We start from the raw sequence: 16,759 nt of genomic DNA on the forward strand, positions 1-16,759 counted from the left end.
AGTCTGGAGGCGGCTGCCCAGCAGCTGCCCTGCACATGGGCTCAGCGTTAGAACCAATATTATACCTAACGGGCGTATTAAACATACATGTACACACACACACACGCGCGTATTTACATATGCACTATTACATGGGGGGTGTGTGTATACGTACATACATGTATAAAATATGTGCGTGTATAATAACATGCTCATTTGCTAAAGATTTTTGAGGCTACTCAGTATTTGAATAAGCCTCAGAACAGCTCGTACCCATCTAACACATCACTCAAGTCCAGGCAGCATAAACTCTGTTATCTCTTTTCTGTGAAGAGATCCAGTAAGACGTAATTTTTCAAACTGAAAGCCACGTTGCTTAGAGCCACAAAGGAAAACAGAACTCACAGGAATAAATGTGAAAACCTGTGCACAGTTAACCCTCTCCTGAGAGCAGAGCGATGGCTGGCGAGGGCTGGGGAGGAGCGCTCTCTGCAGCACCACGAGGGCTCTGCGATGCCCCTCTGCTCTCAGGTGCTGGGACGCTGTGGCTGGGCTGGGCTGGGCTGGGCTGGGGAGAGCATTACCCCCTCCCACACCTGCTGCCCTCCAGGAGAGGGGTGTCTGCACTGGGGGCTGCCTTCTGCACCCACGGGAACAACGTTTCTCTTGGCTCTGCAGGTGTCGGTCACGGCGCGGGAGGACGTCCCCTCCTTCGGCCCCCCCCTGCCGAGCCCACCAGTGTTCCAGAAGGTAAGAGCTGAGGTGGGAAGCTTGTTCCAAGCCATAAAAAAAGTAGATGTGTATGTCCAAGAGGTTTTCAAGCATGCCTGCTTAGGGGAAACATAATTCATATGCATTTACTTATTATTTATTTATTATTTATTCAGTGAGGTGAGGCCCTGGCACAGGTTGCCCAGAGAACCTGTGGCTGCCCCCTCCCTGGAAGGGTTCAAGGCCAGGTTGGACGGGGCTTTGGGCAACCTGGGCTAGTGGAAGGAGGCCCTGCCTGGGGCAGGGGGGTGGGACTGGTTTGGTTGTAAGGTCCCTTCCCACCCAAACCATTCAACGATTCTGTGATTATTTTGGTTTCTAGTGAGGCTGTGGGGTTTGCGGCGGGGCGGGAGGCCGTGCGCCAGCGCACAGCGTAACCTGTGCAAGGCGGCAGCGGCGGCTCTGCTGTCATAGCACCCAGTGTGGGGGTGAAGCCAGTGCAGGAGGGGGCTCCCCACGCCCATCTGGGGTTTTCCACCAATGCTCCCCCATCTGGAGGGGGCTGCAGGGTGCTGTGAGCTCGGTACAGCTCCAGTATGAGCGATAGGTGGAATCTTATGATGGTGGGTATTTTACACCTCAGCTCTCTCCCCGCAGAGCCCCGAGTTCCGGGAGTTCCTCCTGACCAAGCTCATCAACGCCGAGAACGCCTGCTGCAAGTCCGACAAGTTTGCGAAGCTGGAGGTACCGCTGCCCAGCCCTGCCCGGCGCTGCAGCGGGCGCGGGGCGGCTCTTGGCTTTAATTAAGAAAACGCATTTCCCTGGGCTGAGCTGGGCCAGCGCTTGCTGGGACGAGTGACCAGAGAGTGCCTGTGTCTCTGCTCACTTGGTGGCCCTGGGGCCCCGCAGGGTGGGCGCTGCCCTGGGGCGGGGGGACGAGCCCGGTGTCCCGTGGGTCGGTGCCGCTGCCCCCTCCCTCGGTGCCCACGGATGAGCCTGTTCTCACTCCCCCAGGACCGGACACGGGCCGCCTTGTTGGACAACCTCCACGATGAGCTCCACGGGTACACACAGACCATGCTGGGGCTGGGGCCCGAGGAGGACAAGCTGGAGAATGGGGGTCACGGGGGCTTTCTGGAGTCTTTCAAGGTAAAGCCACGTCCCCTTGCCAACAGCAGAGTTAAAATACAGCCGGGGCTGGCAGAGCACATTTTAGTGGATGATGCGGATGAGCCGTGTTGGGGGATGAGAGGGGTCCCCTGCGAGCAGAGCGATGGGAGGAGGTAGGAGCTCGCTGCCACCCGCGGACACCCAAGCTGGTCCCAGCGGGAGCAGGCACAGGCTGACGTTGGGGTGTCAGCGAGTGCCATCATCGGGGTGACCTCTCCAGAGCCCCTGGGCACCTCCTCTCCTGCCAGCGTGCTCTGGCATTTGCCGTGTCTCTGGAGGGGTCTTGGTCCAGGCCTGGCACCCTGGCACAGGCTGTGCCTGCAGTCGGGCTCTGCTGCTGCAGGGCAAGTCCTGCTGGTGGCTCCGGGCTGCTGGTGGCCCTGGACTGCTGGTGGCCCTGCTGTGCCAGCCTGGGTGCAGAACAGGGCCTGGGGAAGGACACCGAGGGGTAGCCGCCACGGCAAGCAGGCGGGTGGGGGTTGTGGTTGTGTTAAATGTGAGACACAAGAGGAGGTGCTGGGTTTGTGGAGAGGGGAAACGGTGCTGAGTGAGACTGGGGGTGTGAGGGGAGACAAGAGAGAGTGGGTTGGGAGAAAAGGAGGGAGGAGGAGAAGAAATGAGATAAAATGATGTGAACAAAATGGAGCCACTGTTGGAGGTAGGGACAATGACCAGCTGGGCAGCAGGGGACACCCCTCTCACCCCACCGCGGCTCTGCAGAGACAGCTCCTGCAGGTACCGTATGGGCACGGTTTTGTCTGTGGTGCAGAGAAACGGGCACTGGTGATGAGTGACCTCATCCTGCGCCCGACGGCTGCCGAGGAAGGGTGAGCAGCACCCTGGTCCCCACTGTGGGGGCACCCGGGGGCTCAGGTGTGTCCTGTTTAGGTATGAGACATGTAGAACTGGAGATGCTGTGCAGTCACATGTCACAGCGTTTGCTGCAGGCTCTGAGGCGATGATGTTAAATAATCATTTTTTCACATGCTTTTTGCGTATGAGAAAGTGGACTCTGCTCTCTCGGCGTTGCAGGGTGCACCGGGGCAGGTGCTGAGTTCCGTGGTCCGGGCTGGGCTGCGTTTTCCCGGCCGCCTCGGGACCGCGCTGCTGGGCTGCATCCTGGCTTACATCCTCCACCGTGCACTGTTGGAGTGAGCGGGGAGAGGAGAGATGGTAAATAAGAGTCCTGGGAGGGGGCGAGACCTGTCCCCCACGGTTTCTTTTTACCTGATGCCTCACAGCAGCCCCTTCCTCCCCGGCCATGCGATGTGGTAACAGGCCGTGCAGAGCTTGTTTCTGCTGGGCCCTGAGCAAGCGGGAGGGGTGCCTTCACCTCCCCGCCACAGGGAGAGGAGCCCCTGGCCAGCCCCCCCGGGAGGGGGTGTTGGGGTGCCCCACAGAGCTCCGCGGCCTCGGCAGCCCTGGGCAGGAACCTTCCTGCCTGCACAGCGCGAGCACCCGCCCGGGCTGCGGGCAGCCAAGCAAGCAACCGGTTACTTTTATCTGCAAACATTGTCCAGTTTTGTACGGCTTGCTGACCCCAATAAATCAGGTCTGATGGACTCTTGCTCAGTGTTTGTTACTGGATGGAAGGAGGGGACAGCGCGGGGCTGTCGGGGTGTCTGTGGTCCCTGCCACGGGTGGGGTCTCGGTGAGAGCTTGGGGCTGCACTTACCCAGGGCCGGCAGCAAACCGGTGCCTGCGCTCCATGGACACGGTGCCGGGCACCTCCAGGAACCTCCTGGCCCTCGATGGCTTGTTTCCTCCAAAATCTCTTTACCTTGGGCTGAGTTGGGGGCTGGAGAAGAGGCGGCCGTGGCGCAGCAGCCACTCGAAGGGAATAGCTGCGAAGAGAAACTTTCCTGTAACTGGCACACTGGCATCGGAGTCCAGTTTGGGCTCCCGTTACTATGGTGATTACAGTAATTAAAATATGGGTATAGCTTTTTTTTTTAACTTGTGCATTTCACTGCTGCTTTTCATAGCGTGTGCCAGACTTTCAAAAGATCTCGTGGTTGTATTTGTAAGCGCTTGGGACAACAATTGAGAGAGGACTTTAAAAATAGCTCAGGTCCTGTTTAAGCACCTGGACGAGCGTTTGGATCTGCAGAAGGTCTCTGCCTCTGGTATGCGCAGCTCTTGCAACAGTTTGAGTCAAAACAGGTCACATCCATCCTCTTCCCCTGCTTGTGCCACCAATGTCCGCAGAGCCTGGCCATTGGTTCTTTCCTGGGGGACATGGAATTCTCCATGAGGGCTGTGGGTTCCGTTGTGTCCAGACCCAGCGCAGCACATCTCTGGGATGTGCCGTGGAGGTGGGTTGGACTTGGTGCCTCTTCTCCATGCCCGGGCAAGAGACGCCTGGCTGTGGGCATCCCTGGGTGCGTGGAGCTCTGGCGGTGCTCCAGCTCTCCGGGGCAGCCCGAGGGAGCAAGGGCACGAGGCCTCGTGCTGGGCATCTCGCTCCTGTAAAAACCAGCCCGTGCCAAACAGACACAAGTGTTTCAGGGCAGTGGGGATCAGGCCGTGGTTTGCTGGGCAAGCGAGGTGCCTACAGCTGCGGGGGGAGCGCAGCCCTCAGCCTGGGGGTGCCACAGTGGCGGTTGTGGTCCTTGGTTTGCTGCATCCAACAGCAGGGATGCAGCAGCAGAGGCCGGGCCAGGCTGCAGCGTTGGCACAGGCTCGGCGGTGCCGCTCGGGCAAGGGCAGCCTGGAGGAGAGTGTGTCCGGAGCCCAGGGGATCATGGCTGATGTGAAGGTTGAAGGAAGGGGCTGCTTGTTTGGGGGAAATGAAGACCGAAGGAAGCAGGGAGAGTCTGTGCCTGCCGTGGGGACGATGCTGTGCAGCTCATCTCTGGGTCTCTTACAGAGGTGGATGGGCCAAACCAGCATTTAGTTCAGGCTAAATGTGTTCTTCAGGCGTGAGCACGCTGAAGAACAGACGTACTTTTGTGTAGCTGTGAAGCCTCCAACTCTGGGGTGTTTTGGGGCAGGTTGGAGAGGTCCGTCAGTGCGCAGGAGAGGTGCAGGCAGGGCAGGAGGCTCCTCGCAGGACCCGTCCTCTCTGATCCAGGGAGAATCGGGGGTTTGCACCCAAACACTGGCTGATGACTCGGTGATGCTCCCCCTTCCTGCCGAGGGGTTCGGGGGGTCGGCCAGGTGCTGGGTCAGGGCTCTGGGGCTGGTGTCTGCAGTGCTCAGCCCCCGGCGTTGTGGGGGGACAACCCGGCCTTGTCATGGCTGTGTGGGTCCCCGAGGGTTGACTCGTCCTCGGGCTGTGCAGAGCAACAGCAGCTGTTGTTCCTTAAGAGATGTTGTTGGTGTGTGCGAGCTGTGACAGGGAGGACTGGGCAGGTCACGCCCGGGTGTGCCGGGGGTGACCTGGGGCTGGGGAGGGGTTTTGGGGCGTGGTGATGACCGGAGGCCCCTGTCCCCTCCCGCAGAGAGCCATCCGGGTGCGCAGCCACTCCATGGAGACGATGGTGGGCAGCCAGAAGAAGCACCACGGCGGCGGCATCCCGGGCAGCCTCAGCGGGGGCATCGCACACAACAGCGGCGAGGTGACCAAGACCACCTTCTCGGTGAGCGCAGGCGCGTGTCCCCCCCCCCGTCCTCCTGCCCCTCTGTCCCTCTCTCCCTCCCTCCTCAGCCTGGCAGGGCGCTGCACTGCCCTGACGTAGCCTGGCAGTCCCCTGTGCAGGCAGCAAGTGTGAGGGCAAGGAGAAGATTTGAGCAGAGCATGGTTTTATGAGTGCTGTGTTCAAGCTGGGTTTGTTTCGTGGAAGAGCCGAAGATTGGCTTCCTGGGGTTTTCAGCCCCAAAGTACAAAGGAGATGTGAAAGAAATTCTGGCGTTACATGTTTTCTCGCTGTGCAGGATGAGAATTGAGGGCAGCATAATTCCTCACAGGATGTTTAGTCTTACGAGCTCCTAGGAAGGAGCTTTGCTCTCCAACCCGGACTGTTCTGTGCTTCCAGCCCCCCGTACCAGCAGCTGCCACCAAGAACCAGTCCAGGAGCCCCATCAAGCGCCGTTCAGGGCTGTTCCCACGCCTGCACACGGGCTCTGAGAGCCAGGCGGAGAGCAGGACGAGGTGGTAAGTTTGACATCGCCCTGGTAACTGGGGTTAAAAACGTTATTGCGTGTTAAACTTGAGAGAAGGTGTTGGTGGGTGCTGGAGACCTTGCCTGGGGCGCAGCCTCCTCTTTCCACACAATCCAGCAACAAGAGCTGCTTTTGCCATGTTCAAGGAATTGTGCCTTGGATCCCTTCCCTCTGTTTTAAATCGAAGTGGTGGTATCCAGAGAGCATCTGTTACTCTTGCAGTTTAGCATTTGGTGTTAGGGAGTATAATTTGACCATCCTTTTTAAGTCTCTTGTGTAACTCATGCAACCTGTCTCCTTGTGCCCTCAGCGACAGTGTTTCTGGAGCCCAGAAGACACCAGATTTGGGACATTCTTCCCAAGAGATGAAATCTGAAACCTCGTCCAACCCCAGCTCCCCTGAAATATGCCCCAACAAAGACAGGTGAGCTGGGAGGAGCCCTGTCCTCCTCCGACCGGAGCTCACAGACCATCAGGGACTTTGTCAACCAAAACCATCTCCAGGTTTTGCTATAAATAATTTTGATATTAAGGGAGGGGAAAAAAAAAGATTCTGGTGATTCATGAGCACAGCTCCTTTATGGTCTGAAAATAGCCGTCTTTAAAAAGAAGAGCAAAGAGCAGTATTTGACAGAAGTTGCCCAAACCCTACGGCACGGGAGCTGGGGAGGCCCGGGGTGCCCATCCCTCCCTGCCAGCGGGGAGTCAGCCTGACCCCGGGGTTTCTGCTGGGGGCACCCACCAACGTCACCCCACGCTTTTGGAAGGGTTATTTACAGAACCACCCAGCTGGGTTCATCCCTACGGCGGCTGCTTTGCTCCGGAGGCACATGGGAGGGTCTGTCCCCGCTGCCGTAGCCCGAGGGACACAGCTTTCCGAGTGACAGCGACGTGCCCTTCGTTTTGTTTTGCCTCTCTTCCCAGGCCGTTTATTAAGCTGAAAGAGAATGGGAGGTCGAACATCTCCCGTTCCTCCTCGAGCACCAGCAGCTTCAGCAGCACAGCGGGGGAGAGCGAGACCCTGGAGGAGTACGACAGCGTGGTAGGCACCGAACCGGCCCCGCGGCGCGCTCGGGCTCGGGACCCCGCGGCTCCACACACGCCATGGGTGGTGTCTGTGTGGGGGAACTGCCCCGTGGACCCCTCAGATGACTCCTCCCCGCTGACATCGGGGAGTTTAATCCCATCCCCATGAGGGGGAGGTTCAGGGTGCCCAGTGGGACACCCCAGTGAGCCTTGGCAGCACTGGGCCATGCTGGGCACACTGGGGTTGCTCCATCAGGAGCAGGGATGCGCTGGGGCATTGGCCGGGTGCGGGGAGGAAAGCTGGCTGCGGAAGGGAAAGCCGTGTCCTCGTCTCTCCCCGTTCAGGGAAGCCAGCCGTCGACGGCATCGCCGTTCAAGCAGGACGTGTTTGTCTACAGTGCCTCGCCCGGCAGCGAGAGCCCGAGCGTGGGGGCCGCCGCCACCCCCGTGATCATGAGCAGGAGCCCCACAGGTGGGTTGCGGGGGGCGGGAGGGCTTGGTGGGGGGCAGTGGCTCTCCTGTCGCTCCTGGAAGCCCCCGGGGTCCCGCAGCGGTGGGTCAGGACGGGGTCGGTGGCTCTGGGACGGAGCAGCCCCCTCCCCAGCCGTGCCCGTGCTGCCGGCGGGTGCTGGAGGTGACGGGGCGAAGCAGCGGCTGCGCAGGACGGGCGTCCCGCAGGGTCCTGAATCCCCAATCCTGACGGGGCTGTTCTGGAGAGACGGCCCCATGTGCTTTATTTCTGTATTTCCATGGGGAATTTGTTTGCCTTCTAAATTAGAGTGCAGAGGTGGCTTTGTTTCCTCCCTTCTCCCCTGACAGGCATGTGCAGTAGTCGTGGAAACTCGCTGTCTCCAAGGACCGAGCCATGACTCACAAATTATTTAATAAACAAGCAGCTTCCCTTGGTCTTGGCTCCATTACCCCCGCTGCTAACTCACTCACCGGCTCCATCCGTTTCAGTCGGACGATTTGCAAAATAAGGTGCAGCTCAACAGGGCAAAATGGGCAGAAACGGCCCTTTGCTGGTGCACCCCGCGGTGACGGCCCCGGCCCTGGGGCTGGGGGAGGTCCACAGCGCTCGCCCCTCACCCGCAGCTCACCGGGGTTTCATTTTCAAGCCACATGATCCAAATGAAAACGCACATTATGAACTTGGGAGCAATTTGCGAAACAGCCAGGGAGGCACAAATCCACCCTGAGCAGCTCCGTAATTGGGAACAGCGCGGGGGAAAATCCGGGCTGCAGAGTGCAGTCTGTCTGGCTTTTTGTATCTCAGCACCCCACAGGTCCTCCTCCTTATTTCATTAGTGATTTTCTGAACTATTAAACCAGCCCCTTTTAATGTTTAAAGTGTTTATTTTGTATTTTTCCTGCCAAGAACATGGAAATCCACCCATACATTATACGGATCACTCATTTCTTGTAGCCTTTTCAGTGGCATTTCCAGTAGAAAGACTGTGAAATGTAATTAAGCCTCAATTTGTTCCATCAAAAACATTTAATGTACAGATTTTGCCAAACATTTAGCCAAGATAGACTAAATATTGGTAGCACTCATGACAGTCTATTGAAGTGCCTGGCTGTCAGGCTGGTCGAGCAGCAGTCAACCCTACAGCTTCAGCAAATATTTTTGTTCACAGATTATTATTTTTCTCCTTTGCTTTTCCCCTCCCTCCAGCAGATATAAAGAACAGAAACTCTCCAAGGTCAAACCTAAAGTTTCGCTTCGACAAGCTCAGCCACGGCAGCTCCAGCACGGTAGGTGCCAGCGGCTCTCGCCAGGCGATGCTGCGCGGCCACATCCTGCTCTGCCCAGTGCCGGCGTGGGGGCCCGGGGGGTCCGGGGGGGTCTGGGGTCTATGGAGCAGGAGGCAGAGCCTGCAGGGACAGGCAGCAAGGGAGGGGAAGGGGAAGGGATTTCATGACTTCTTGCCCCTTCTTTTGCAACCCCACCTGTCTTCTGTTTTCCGTTCAGAGCCACTAGCAGGAAGAAGGAGTCATGAACTTGTAAAAGGTGAGTGAGTGTAACACGGTGTCGTGCACGGTGACTTGTCTTGTCTGCGGCCAGGTGTGCACGGCTAACCTCGGCTAATTGCACCGTTCATTATTAAATACGTGATCAGTACTGTATCTCGAAGCATCCTAAGCGCTGCTGTAAGCTGAGGGCAGCACTGAGTGACAAAAGCTGTGGAGGTCAGTGCCAGACAGGCCTGTGCCCGTTGGTGCCGCTGTGCAGCTTTGGTCCTCTCTGGGGTACGTTCGGGTGCTCCCACCCGCCTCTGCCCCCGCTCTCGGGGATGATGGGCCACAGCACAGCAGGTTCCATTTTTTCCCGTTAACCTTCGTGAACCGCTCGTGCCCGTCTCTGCAGGGAGGGTGAGGTTTGCTGCGCTTCGCTCTGTGCGCCGGGGGTGGAAAAGCAGAGGTGGTCTCCTTACCCCTCCCCAAAACCCGATGGAAACGGCCGGTTTCGGGGGTGGATTCTATGGGCAGAGGTGACGGAGTGCAGCGTGGTTGGCCCGGGCTCTTGGGGCCGGGGACTTTCTGCCTGTTGGCACAGCTTCTGCCTGTGCGTGGGGCCACCAGCACGAGTGGGCGCTTCCACGCAGGAGGCATTTGCAAGCCATAAGGAATTTATTTACTGGTTTTCTCGCAGGCTCCAGTTCCCGGAATCCTTCTGTGTCATGAAATCAGGGTTTTAATTAGGAAGTTCCTAGCTGAGCAGAAGAGCCCATAAAACTTGAAATGAGAGGGATTTCCATTTCCAAAAGCATGGCTCTCAAAAAGCCATGATGTTTAGTCCATCACTGACCCTCCTCCCACCCCAGCCTGGGGGCGGCAGGCGGCTTGATGTCTCGGGGACAGGCACTGCGGCGGCCTCGGCTCCCTCCCTGGGACTGGCGCTCCATGGCTGTCACCGCAGGACTGGGCATATTCTCCTTCCACAGTCTCCAACACTTTTATCCTTTTCTTCTTTGCAGAGAATTTTTATTTCAACAAAGGGAAAACTCTTCAGCATCCCATGGGAAGATGCACACCCCGGCCGCGGGCAGCGAGGTGCCCTCCCCTCCCAGCTGCCCCACTGTGCCGGGAAGAAGCTTCCACCTTGCCACGATCTCTGCCCCGGCGGGGACCAGCCACCTTCCCACTGGGTGAACCCCTCGCCAGCAAACGCCCTGTGCCCCGCACCCCTCCCTCTGCACCGCGGAGGAGATCGTCTGCGCCCGGGGGCCACGTCCCCTCTGCGGTGCCATGCTGTGTCACCCCACGTGTGCCGCGGCTGATGGGTGCTGGGCGGGCGCCGTCCATCCCCCCGCTGGCTCTCCCGCAGCTCCTCTCGGGCAGAGGGGAAGCAGGACGGACCCCCACGCAGGTCAGGTCCCTCCATGCTTTATTTGCAGCTATCAGTGGGGAAACGGGTTTATGTTTGTTTTTTGGAAGGGGCGGTGGTCAGGGCAAAATTGTGTCTTTGCTTGGCCCCGGGGCAGTTCCCCCGCCCCATCATTTGCTGCTGCTCTTCTCTGTTTAGAGACAACAGGGTAAAATTTCCCCCCATGGCGCTGCCCAGGCAGCTCCTCCCGCCTTACTACCCACATCACTAAATTTTTAGGGCAGATGCAGCCTCTTCCTCCATACTTAGTTTCTGGCACAAGAGGAGGGCGTGCGAGCCGGTCCTGGGGCAGCAGAGCTGGTGACCGGGGCCGACTCATCCTCTCTGGGCAGCTTTGGGAATGGTTTATACGGCCTCTCCGCTTTTTCTCTGCCTGAAACTCTGAGCACAGGCCTGGAAAAGATGAACCAAAGCTAAAGCTGTAGTATATCTAAATACCAGAACTGGTATTCAGAGTGAATTTACCCAGTGGGCTCTGCTTTACCCCAGGGCTTGGATCTCCGGGAAAGCAAATGCATCAAACTCCAGTGTTTGGATGGTTTAGGCTGCTCCACCCCTTGCAGAATCTGTCCCGCTGCTTTTGAATGTGCTTTCGTTCATTTTGAAAGATGAGGATTATGGATTCTGCAAGGTGACTTCCCCGTGACGCCCTTTTCCAAAAAATACCTCTCCCAACATGCTGAGAAACCCTTCTGCTCTTTTATGGAACTTCGTCTAAAGTTTACTGAAGTCTGTCCATGAATTTCATGTTGCTCATAGATTCTCCGTACCAGTTTTTTGAAAGGTGCACTGCACTGCTGCAGAGATGCTCCCTCCCCCTTACCACAACCTGTGACCTTTGCAAAAACCCCTGTGAAATAAGGTTCTCGATCTCAAGTGAAAGCAATTCTTTGAGTTCGTAATTCCTAACAAAACCAGAACTTTGAGTGCCAAAGTCAACTTTACACCGTGGGAGCTCCGAGGGGCACGAAAGCGCCCGACACCCGTTTGAGGAGGCGCGTGCAGAGTCGCACGTGTAGGGGCCCGTCCCCTCCCCCTGGACCAGAGCAAAGCCAAGCCCGGCTGAGCTGGCTCCGCTGGCGAAGCTCTGCAGGGTCCTGGCCAACAACCTCAGCACTTGGTTCATAGAGGTGCTCCCGCTCGTGCATGGGATTTGCCTGTTTGAGAAGGAAAGGCTGTAGCCCTGATGGGAGAGGAACCAGGTTAAAGGAGGAAAACACGGTGTGGAAAAGGCGGAGAACAGTTTCACAGGCACTAAGTGCGCTGTGTCGGACTAGGAGATACCAATAACCACCAGTGGGGACACGTCCCCTCCTGCTTTCGGAGAGTTGCATTTAAATAGAGTTTAAATCTTGAGGTTTTCTTTGAAAGAGGGGAAGCACGGCGTGCTTAGCCCGGCCCGTAGCTAGCTCTAGATGTCTCAGGTTCCACATACTTTGCTGTTCAGCACTTCTGTCTGATGATGCTTCGGTAGCACTTTCAAACCCACCCCCAGTTCTTCCTCTTAGAAGCTTTTGGTCTGGTTTTCTTATGCCTCACAGTGAAATATTGACTGGTGCAATGAACTTGCTTTGAGGGTCTGTTCTTGGTTTTGCTTTTTTCCCCTGAGAAGTTGCTTGATTCTATAGACGTCATCATTGGCATGGGTGTTGATCTCCGTGAGATCTTTCAGCAGAAGGTGCAGTGGCTACTGTCAGCTGAGTTTTTCATTTTTGGTTTTGTTTTTTTTTTCTTTTACTTGAACCTCTTGACTTTCCCTTTTGACCTAGATTGATTTGTAGAATTATTCGAATGGGATTAACAGGCAGGCAGGACGGCGTGAAGCTTCAGGGAGAGAGCTGCAGCGCGTTGGACTTGTCTTTCCCTGCGCCAGCCTGCTGGAACGGCAGCGGGACCCGGAGCCGAGGTCTGGCACAAGCTTTGCCAGTGGCTCTGGGACATTTCCAACAGCGCTCCTCATGAGGGGCTGCAAAAACCTACGGCAGCATCCTTAATAGCAACGGGGCTTTTAAAGCTCCCGTCCTAGCCAGGCTGTGGCTGGTTCCTCCCTCCCTGTGTGCGTGGCGGGCTCCTTTCCGAAGTGGCCCGTAGCGGTGCTGGGGACTGACCAGCAGTTGTGTTAAACCTCGGAGGCATTTGCACGTCCAGCAGAAGGTAAAGGTGTCCCTGTATATATATTGCAAAATGTTTTGTGCTTGTAAGTGACACACACGTATATATACATGTATAACAGTGAGAGATATATATGTATATATGGAGATATATATGTATAAAAGAAAGGATCCTTAACTGACACTAAAATTATTGGGCAGTGCGTTTTCCTTTCTGATCCCCACCATTTCCATGCACATAACTTCTACCCGACTCAGACGTGACTTTGCACCGGGAGCAGAAGGGGCTCAGGAGCGTGGCTGGGGAAGGATGGGGGAGCCCCCGGCTGCTCCCCTTCTCGCCGGGGTTTCGGCCCCGTGCTTGCTCCTGCCGTACCCCGGCTGCTGCTTGCTTGGAGCAGCTCCTGACCCGGGTGAGGGGCCGAGGCAGGTCAGGTCCGAGTCCAGGCCCAGCTCCCCAGCCCTGGTGCTGCAGGTCCCACGTCCTCGCAGCAGCGCGGGGAGGGAACCCCACTCCCCCCTGCCGCGGCCCTGGGGACTGCTCTGCAGCAGGGCGGGGGGGGCTGGCAGCCAGGCTCTGGGCTCCTGTTCAGGAAAGCACTTAGCACGGACTTGCATCCTCTTGAAATCCACCAAGTCAAGCACAGGATTACACTTAAGCACAACATGAAAGTGCTTTTATTTCTGAGTGACAAGGAGGGGTCCTAAGCACAAACTCAGTTTCCTTCCAGAGTTCTGAGGGTCTTCAGGAATGGCAGGTGAAGGTGCCAGGATGTGTCGCTGGCATGAATGGGCTTGTTAACTGGGGCTGAGGTTTCTCAGCCATCTTCAGCTTGACTGCGAGAGGTGCTCAGTGCTGATAACTGCTTCTAAAACCAGCGGCTGGTCGGAGCTCAGCACCTCCGCAGATCGCACCTCGCACTCACGCTGCTTCGCTGATGTTCCAACTTCTGTTCCACTAGAGCTGGCAAAGAGTCTGTCATCCCCCGTCCTAGAGCATGCTTTCATTATGGTTTCATGAATGTAGCACTGCGTATATCCTGCAAAGGGAAATGCTGAATTTATATCATTAGAATGTGAAGAGAGTTTATAGAGTGAAAATAAATCTTGAAGAAATGTATCTGACAAAGTTTATTTTTTATGTAGAGAGGCGGTGCTTTGTAGTTCCTGGTGGCCTATGTCTGTTGTAAATAATGTACATTTAATTTATTGCTATGGTAGCAGATTGTATTTGTTATGTATAAAACTAAAGGTTCACAAATGTATATTTTGTTGCTTAAATGTGTCTTTGCAAAATTCACAATAAATAACATATTTTGTGTCCATATGTGTACTACGTTGTGTATGCCCGTGAAGCGACAGCTTTAGCTGAGCGCTGTGGGAACACCCTGTAAAAACCTGCGACGGCGGAGACCGGGGCTGAGCCACTACCGGCCTGAGTCTGGGTGAGCTCATGTAACACCACAGACTGAAGCAGGAGCGTGTGAGTGTGCAAAAAAGGTGTAAATCGGGACATTTCTGCTGATGCTTGTAACGCTAGGACTGGGTCGTCCCGGGGGGGACCCGGCTTCTCTTTTACCAACACATAGCAATCTTCATCAAGTGAACTGCTCTGTTCGAACTGGAATTAGTGCCCCATAAAGCTCAATAAAACCAGGTCCCTGTCAGCAGCCAGCCCACATGTGGTAAAGCAAGTAAACAGGCAGCGGTTCAGCTTGTCTAACCCAGCTGAGCTTACCTTGGGCCGTCAGTCTCCAGCGTCTTGGCCACCTTTGGACATCCTCCATGAGCTAACTATGAAATTGGATTTTCTCTCTCCAGCTCCTCAGGCTCCTTTCAAATCCCCCTAATTTCCCAGATCTCTTCCTCCCAGGATGCTAAGAAAAAAGCTGTTATTGTTTGGAAGCGGCGTGTCTGGTCCATTTTCCCCACGGCTCGGGCTGAATGGAGCACAAAGCTATTGGCCAGCGTTAGTTTTTTAACATTTTGAGACGAGGAGAATGTACCCTTTAATTTGTACCCGTGAGAATAAAATACTTGCCTTTGCCAGGAAAAAACCTCCACCATGAGGAGCGTTTTGCTCACCCTCAGTAGTGCAGCAGCCTGGCGCGGGTGGCCGATGCCCGCAGAGCCTGTGGCAGCCCCAGCTCCACCCGGGGGGATGCTCCGGCAGGACCGTTTGCAGCCCCGGCTGTGGACTGGGGGGGCCCAGGGGGGCTGGGACGGGTTCCTGGGTGGGTGCATGCACGGAGCCTGGGTGTCGTGTGGGTCGTAGTGCCCAATATTGCAGAGGAGCTTGTGCTGCTCTTCCACCAGCGACAGGGAGTTCGCAGGGACGGTCACTGCGGGGTTTTCTGGTGAGGGACAGGGTATTGCTCTGCTGAGTCAACTCGTAAAGTCTGAATCTGTCATTAAACAAAACCAAATACAGTTTTTTATGCTATATGTCAGTCTTAAAAAAAAATAAAATCCCAAGCCCATGCTATTAGCTTCTCTTTGCAGCTGGATTGTCCACTCCCCAGTAAGGGACGGCACCGACACCAAGCATGAGCAGGATCCGTCATCTCTCGGTTCCGTATTTCTGGGTACCCGAAGTCCCTTGGGGATTTCCTCCGGGGCCACCTCAGCCCGGCCACCCGCGCGTTCGCCTCTTGCTGGATCCGCTGTAACCGACCGGGGGGGTTGTGCCCCCCTTTTTGGTGCAGATCCCCATGGGATGGTCACATCTGCCTGGCGATCCGTGGCCAGGGCACAGCCCAGCCGACCTGGGCAGTCCGGGCACTGGTGCAACTGGGGCGAGCACCAAGTGGGGACCAGTTGCCATCTAGTGACCCGGAGCCGTACTGCAGCTCCCGGGCGGGGTGGGCAGGGCGGGTTCCCAGCCCCAACTGACCCCCGGGGCATTTTGCCCCGGCTCATGGCTTGCGGGCCACAAGACCCCCACGTTTTGTGCACAACCACGGACGGGGCACGCTGGGGCGGCCACCCCGGTCTGGTCACGGGGTGATACCGTCCAAGTAGCATTTTTGTAACGTGCTTTTCTTGTGTCCTTGAGCCACTGTGGTGTTATACTTTGTTCTCATTCCATGTGACAGAATCATAGAATCACAGACTGGTTTGGGTTGGAAGGGACCTCAAAGCCCATCCAGTCCCACCCCCACCCCGGGCAGGGACACCTTCCACTAGCCCAGGTTGCCCAAAGCCCCGTCCAACCTGGCCTTGAACCCTTCCAGGGAGGGGGCAGCCACAGCTTCTCTGGGCAACCTGTGCCAGGGCCTCACCCCCCTCACAGGGAAGAATTTCTGCCTTAGATCTCATCTAAATCTGCCCTCTGCCAGTTTAGAACCATCACCCCTCGTCCTATCCCTACGCCTCTGATCAAGAGTCCCTCCCCCCTTTCCTGTAGCCCCTTTCAGTCCTGGGAGGCCGCTCTAAGGTCTCCCCAGAGCCTTCTCTTCTCCAGCTGAACACCCCAACTCTCTCAGCCTGTCCTCACAGGGGGGTGCTCCAGCCCCCCGAGCATCTTCGTGGCCTCCTCTGGCCCCACTTGAGCAGGTCCGTGTCCTTCTGATGTTGGTGCCCCTAGAGCACTGCAGCAACGGCATGTGACCTCAACACTGGGAAGTGCTAAAGACCATCCCAACCCTTTGGGTGACAAATTGAAGTCAGCTGAGTGGCCCAATTAACCTGCTGGGGAGGCTACAAAAGAGGTGGCAGCAGCAAGGCTGGGCAGGCTGCATCTGAGGGAGCACTGGGAAGGACTGACCTTCTCTTGGCTTCCAGGCTGAGGTTCTGCCACATTTTTTCTGCTTGGATGTTGTGAGGCTTTATAATCTCAGTGAAGTGCTCCTGATGTGGTAAGTAATCCTTTTTTTTTTTTTTTTTTACAAGAGATAGGGAAAAATCTGTTATGGGCCAAGGGGAGTGGGAGAATCTGAGCAGCTTGGTGCATAGGCAGGGGTTTGTCTGTGCCTGTGATGGGCTCCCCAGCTCCCCGCAGTGATGTAGGGTGCTGCCTGCCCTGAAAGGGTCCTGCTGGAGAGGCTGCATGGGTCAGGGCTGGGAGCCTCCTTGCTGCAGTGGTCCAGCCACCACATCAGAGACTTCTCCTGCTATTTTTAAGCGAGGCAGCTGTGTATCTCTTGATCAGATAACACAAGTCGTGGGGGGTTAAGCAACACAAGGTTGTGGTCTGGAGATGGGAACTAGAGCCCTGCTTTGTTGTTCTGACCCTGACTTGCAACCCTTTTGCACATGACCAACTTCT

At 56.4% G+C, this 16,759-nt stretch overlaps 1 protein-coding gene across 9 annotated transcripts in view; it reads left to right on the forward strand.

Moving 5' to 3' along the window:
- Positions 1–13,817, forward strand: part of RAP1GAP2 (RAP1 GTPase activating protein 2) — a 73,710-nt gene extending 59,893 nt beyond the window's left edge. For 6 of the 9 annotated variants that reach the window (XM_074890536.1, XM_074890542.1, XM_074890539.1 and 3 more), the window contains 11 exons: positions 658–729; positions 1,348–1,434; positions 1,705–1,839; positions 5,304–5,441; positions 5,838–5,956; positions 6,275–6,388; positions 6,889–7,006; positions 7,336–7,462; positions 8,669–8,748; positions 8,966–9,004; positions 9,972–13,817. In XM_074890536.1, coding sequence (XP_074746637.1) covers positions 658–729; positions 1,348–1,434; positions 1,705–1,839; positions 5,304–5,441; positions 5,838–5,956; positions 6,275–6,388; positions 6,889–7,006; positions 7,336–7,462; positions 8,669–8,748; positions 8,966–8,974 — 999 coding nt within the window. In that variant the 3' untranslated portion in view covers positions 8,975–9,004; positions 9,972–13,817. The remainder of the gene's footprint in view (positions 1–657; positions 730–1,347; positions 1,435–1,704; positions 1,840–5,303; positions 5,442–5,837; positions 5,957–6,274; positions 6,389–6,888; positions 7,007–7,335; positions 7,463–8,668; positions 8,749–8,965; positions 9,005–9,971) is intronic. The other 3 variants (XM_074890537.1, XM_074890540.1, XM_074890545.1) reach the window with 1 other exon arrangement.
- Positions 13,818–16,759: the final 2,942 nt, after the last annotated feature.

Source organism: Strix uralensis, chromosome 20 (genome assembly GCF_047716275.1).
Source record: "Strix uralensis isolate ZFMK-TIS-50842 chromosome 20, bStrUra1, whole genome shotgun sequence".
In the NCBI taxonomy this organism is placed as follows: domain Eukaryota; kingdom Metazoa; phylum Chordata; class Aves; order Strigiformes; family Strigidae; genus Strix; species Strix uralensis.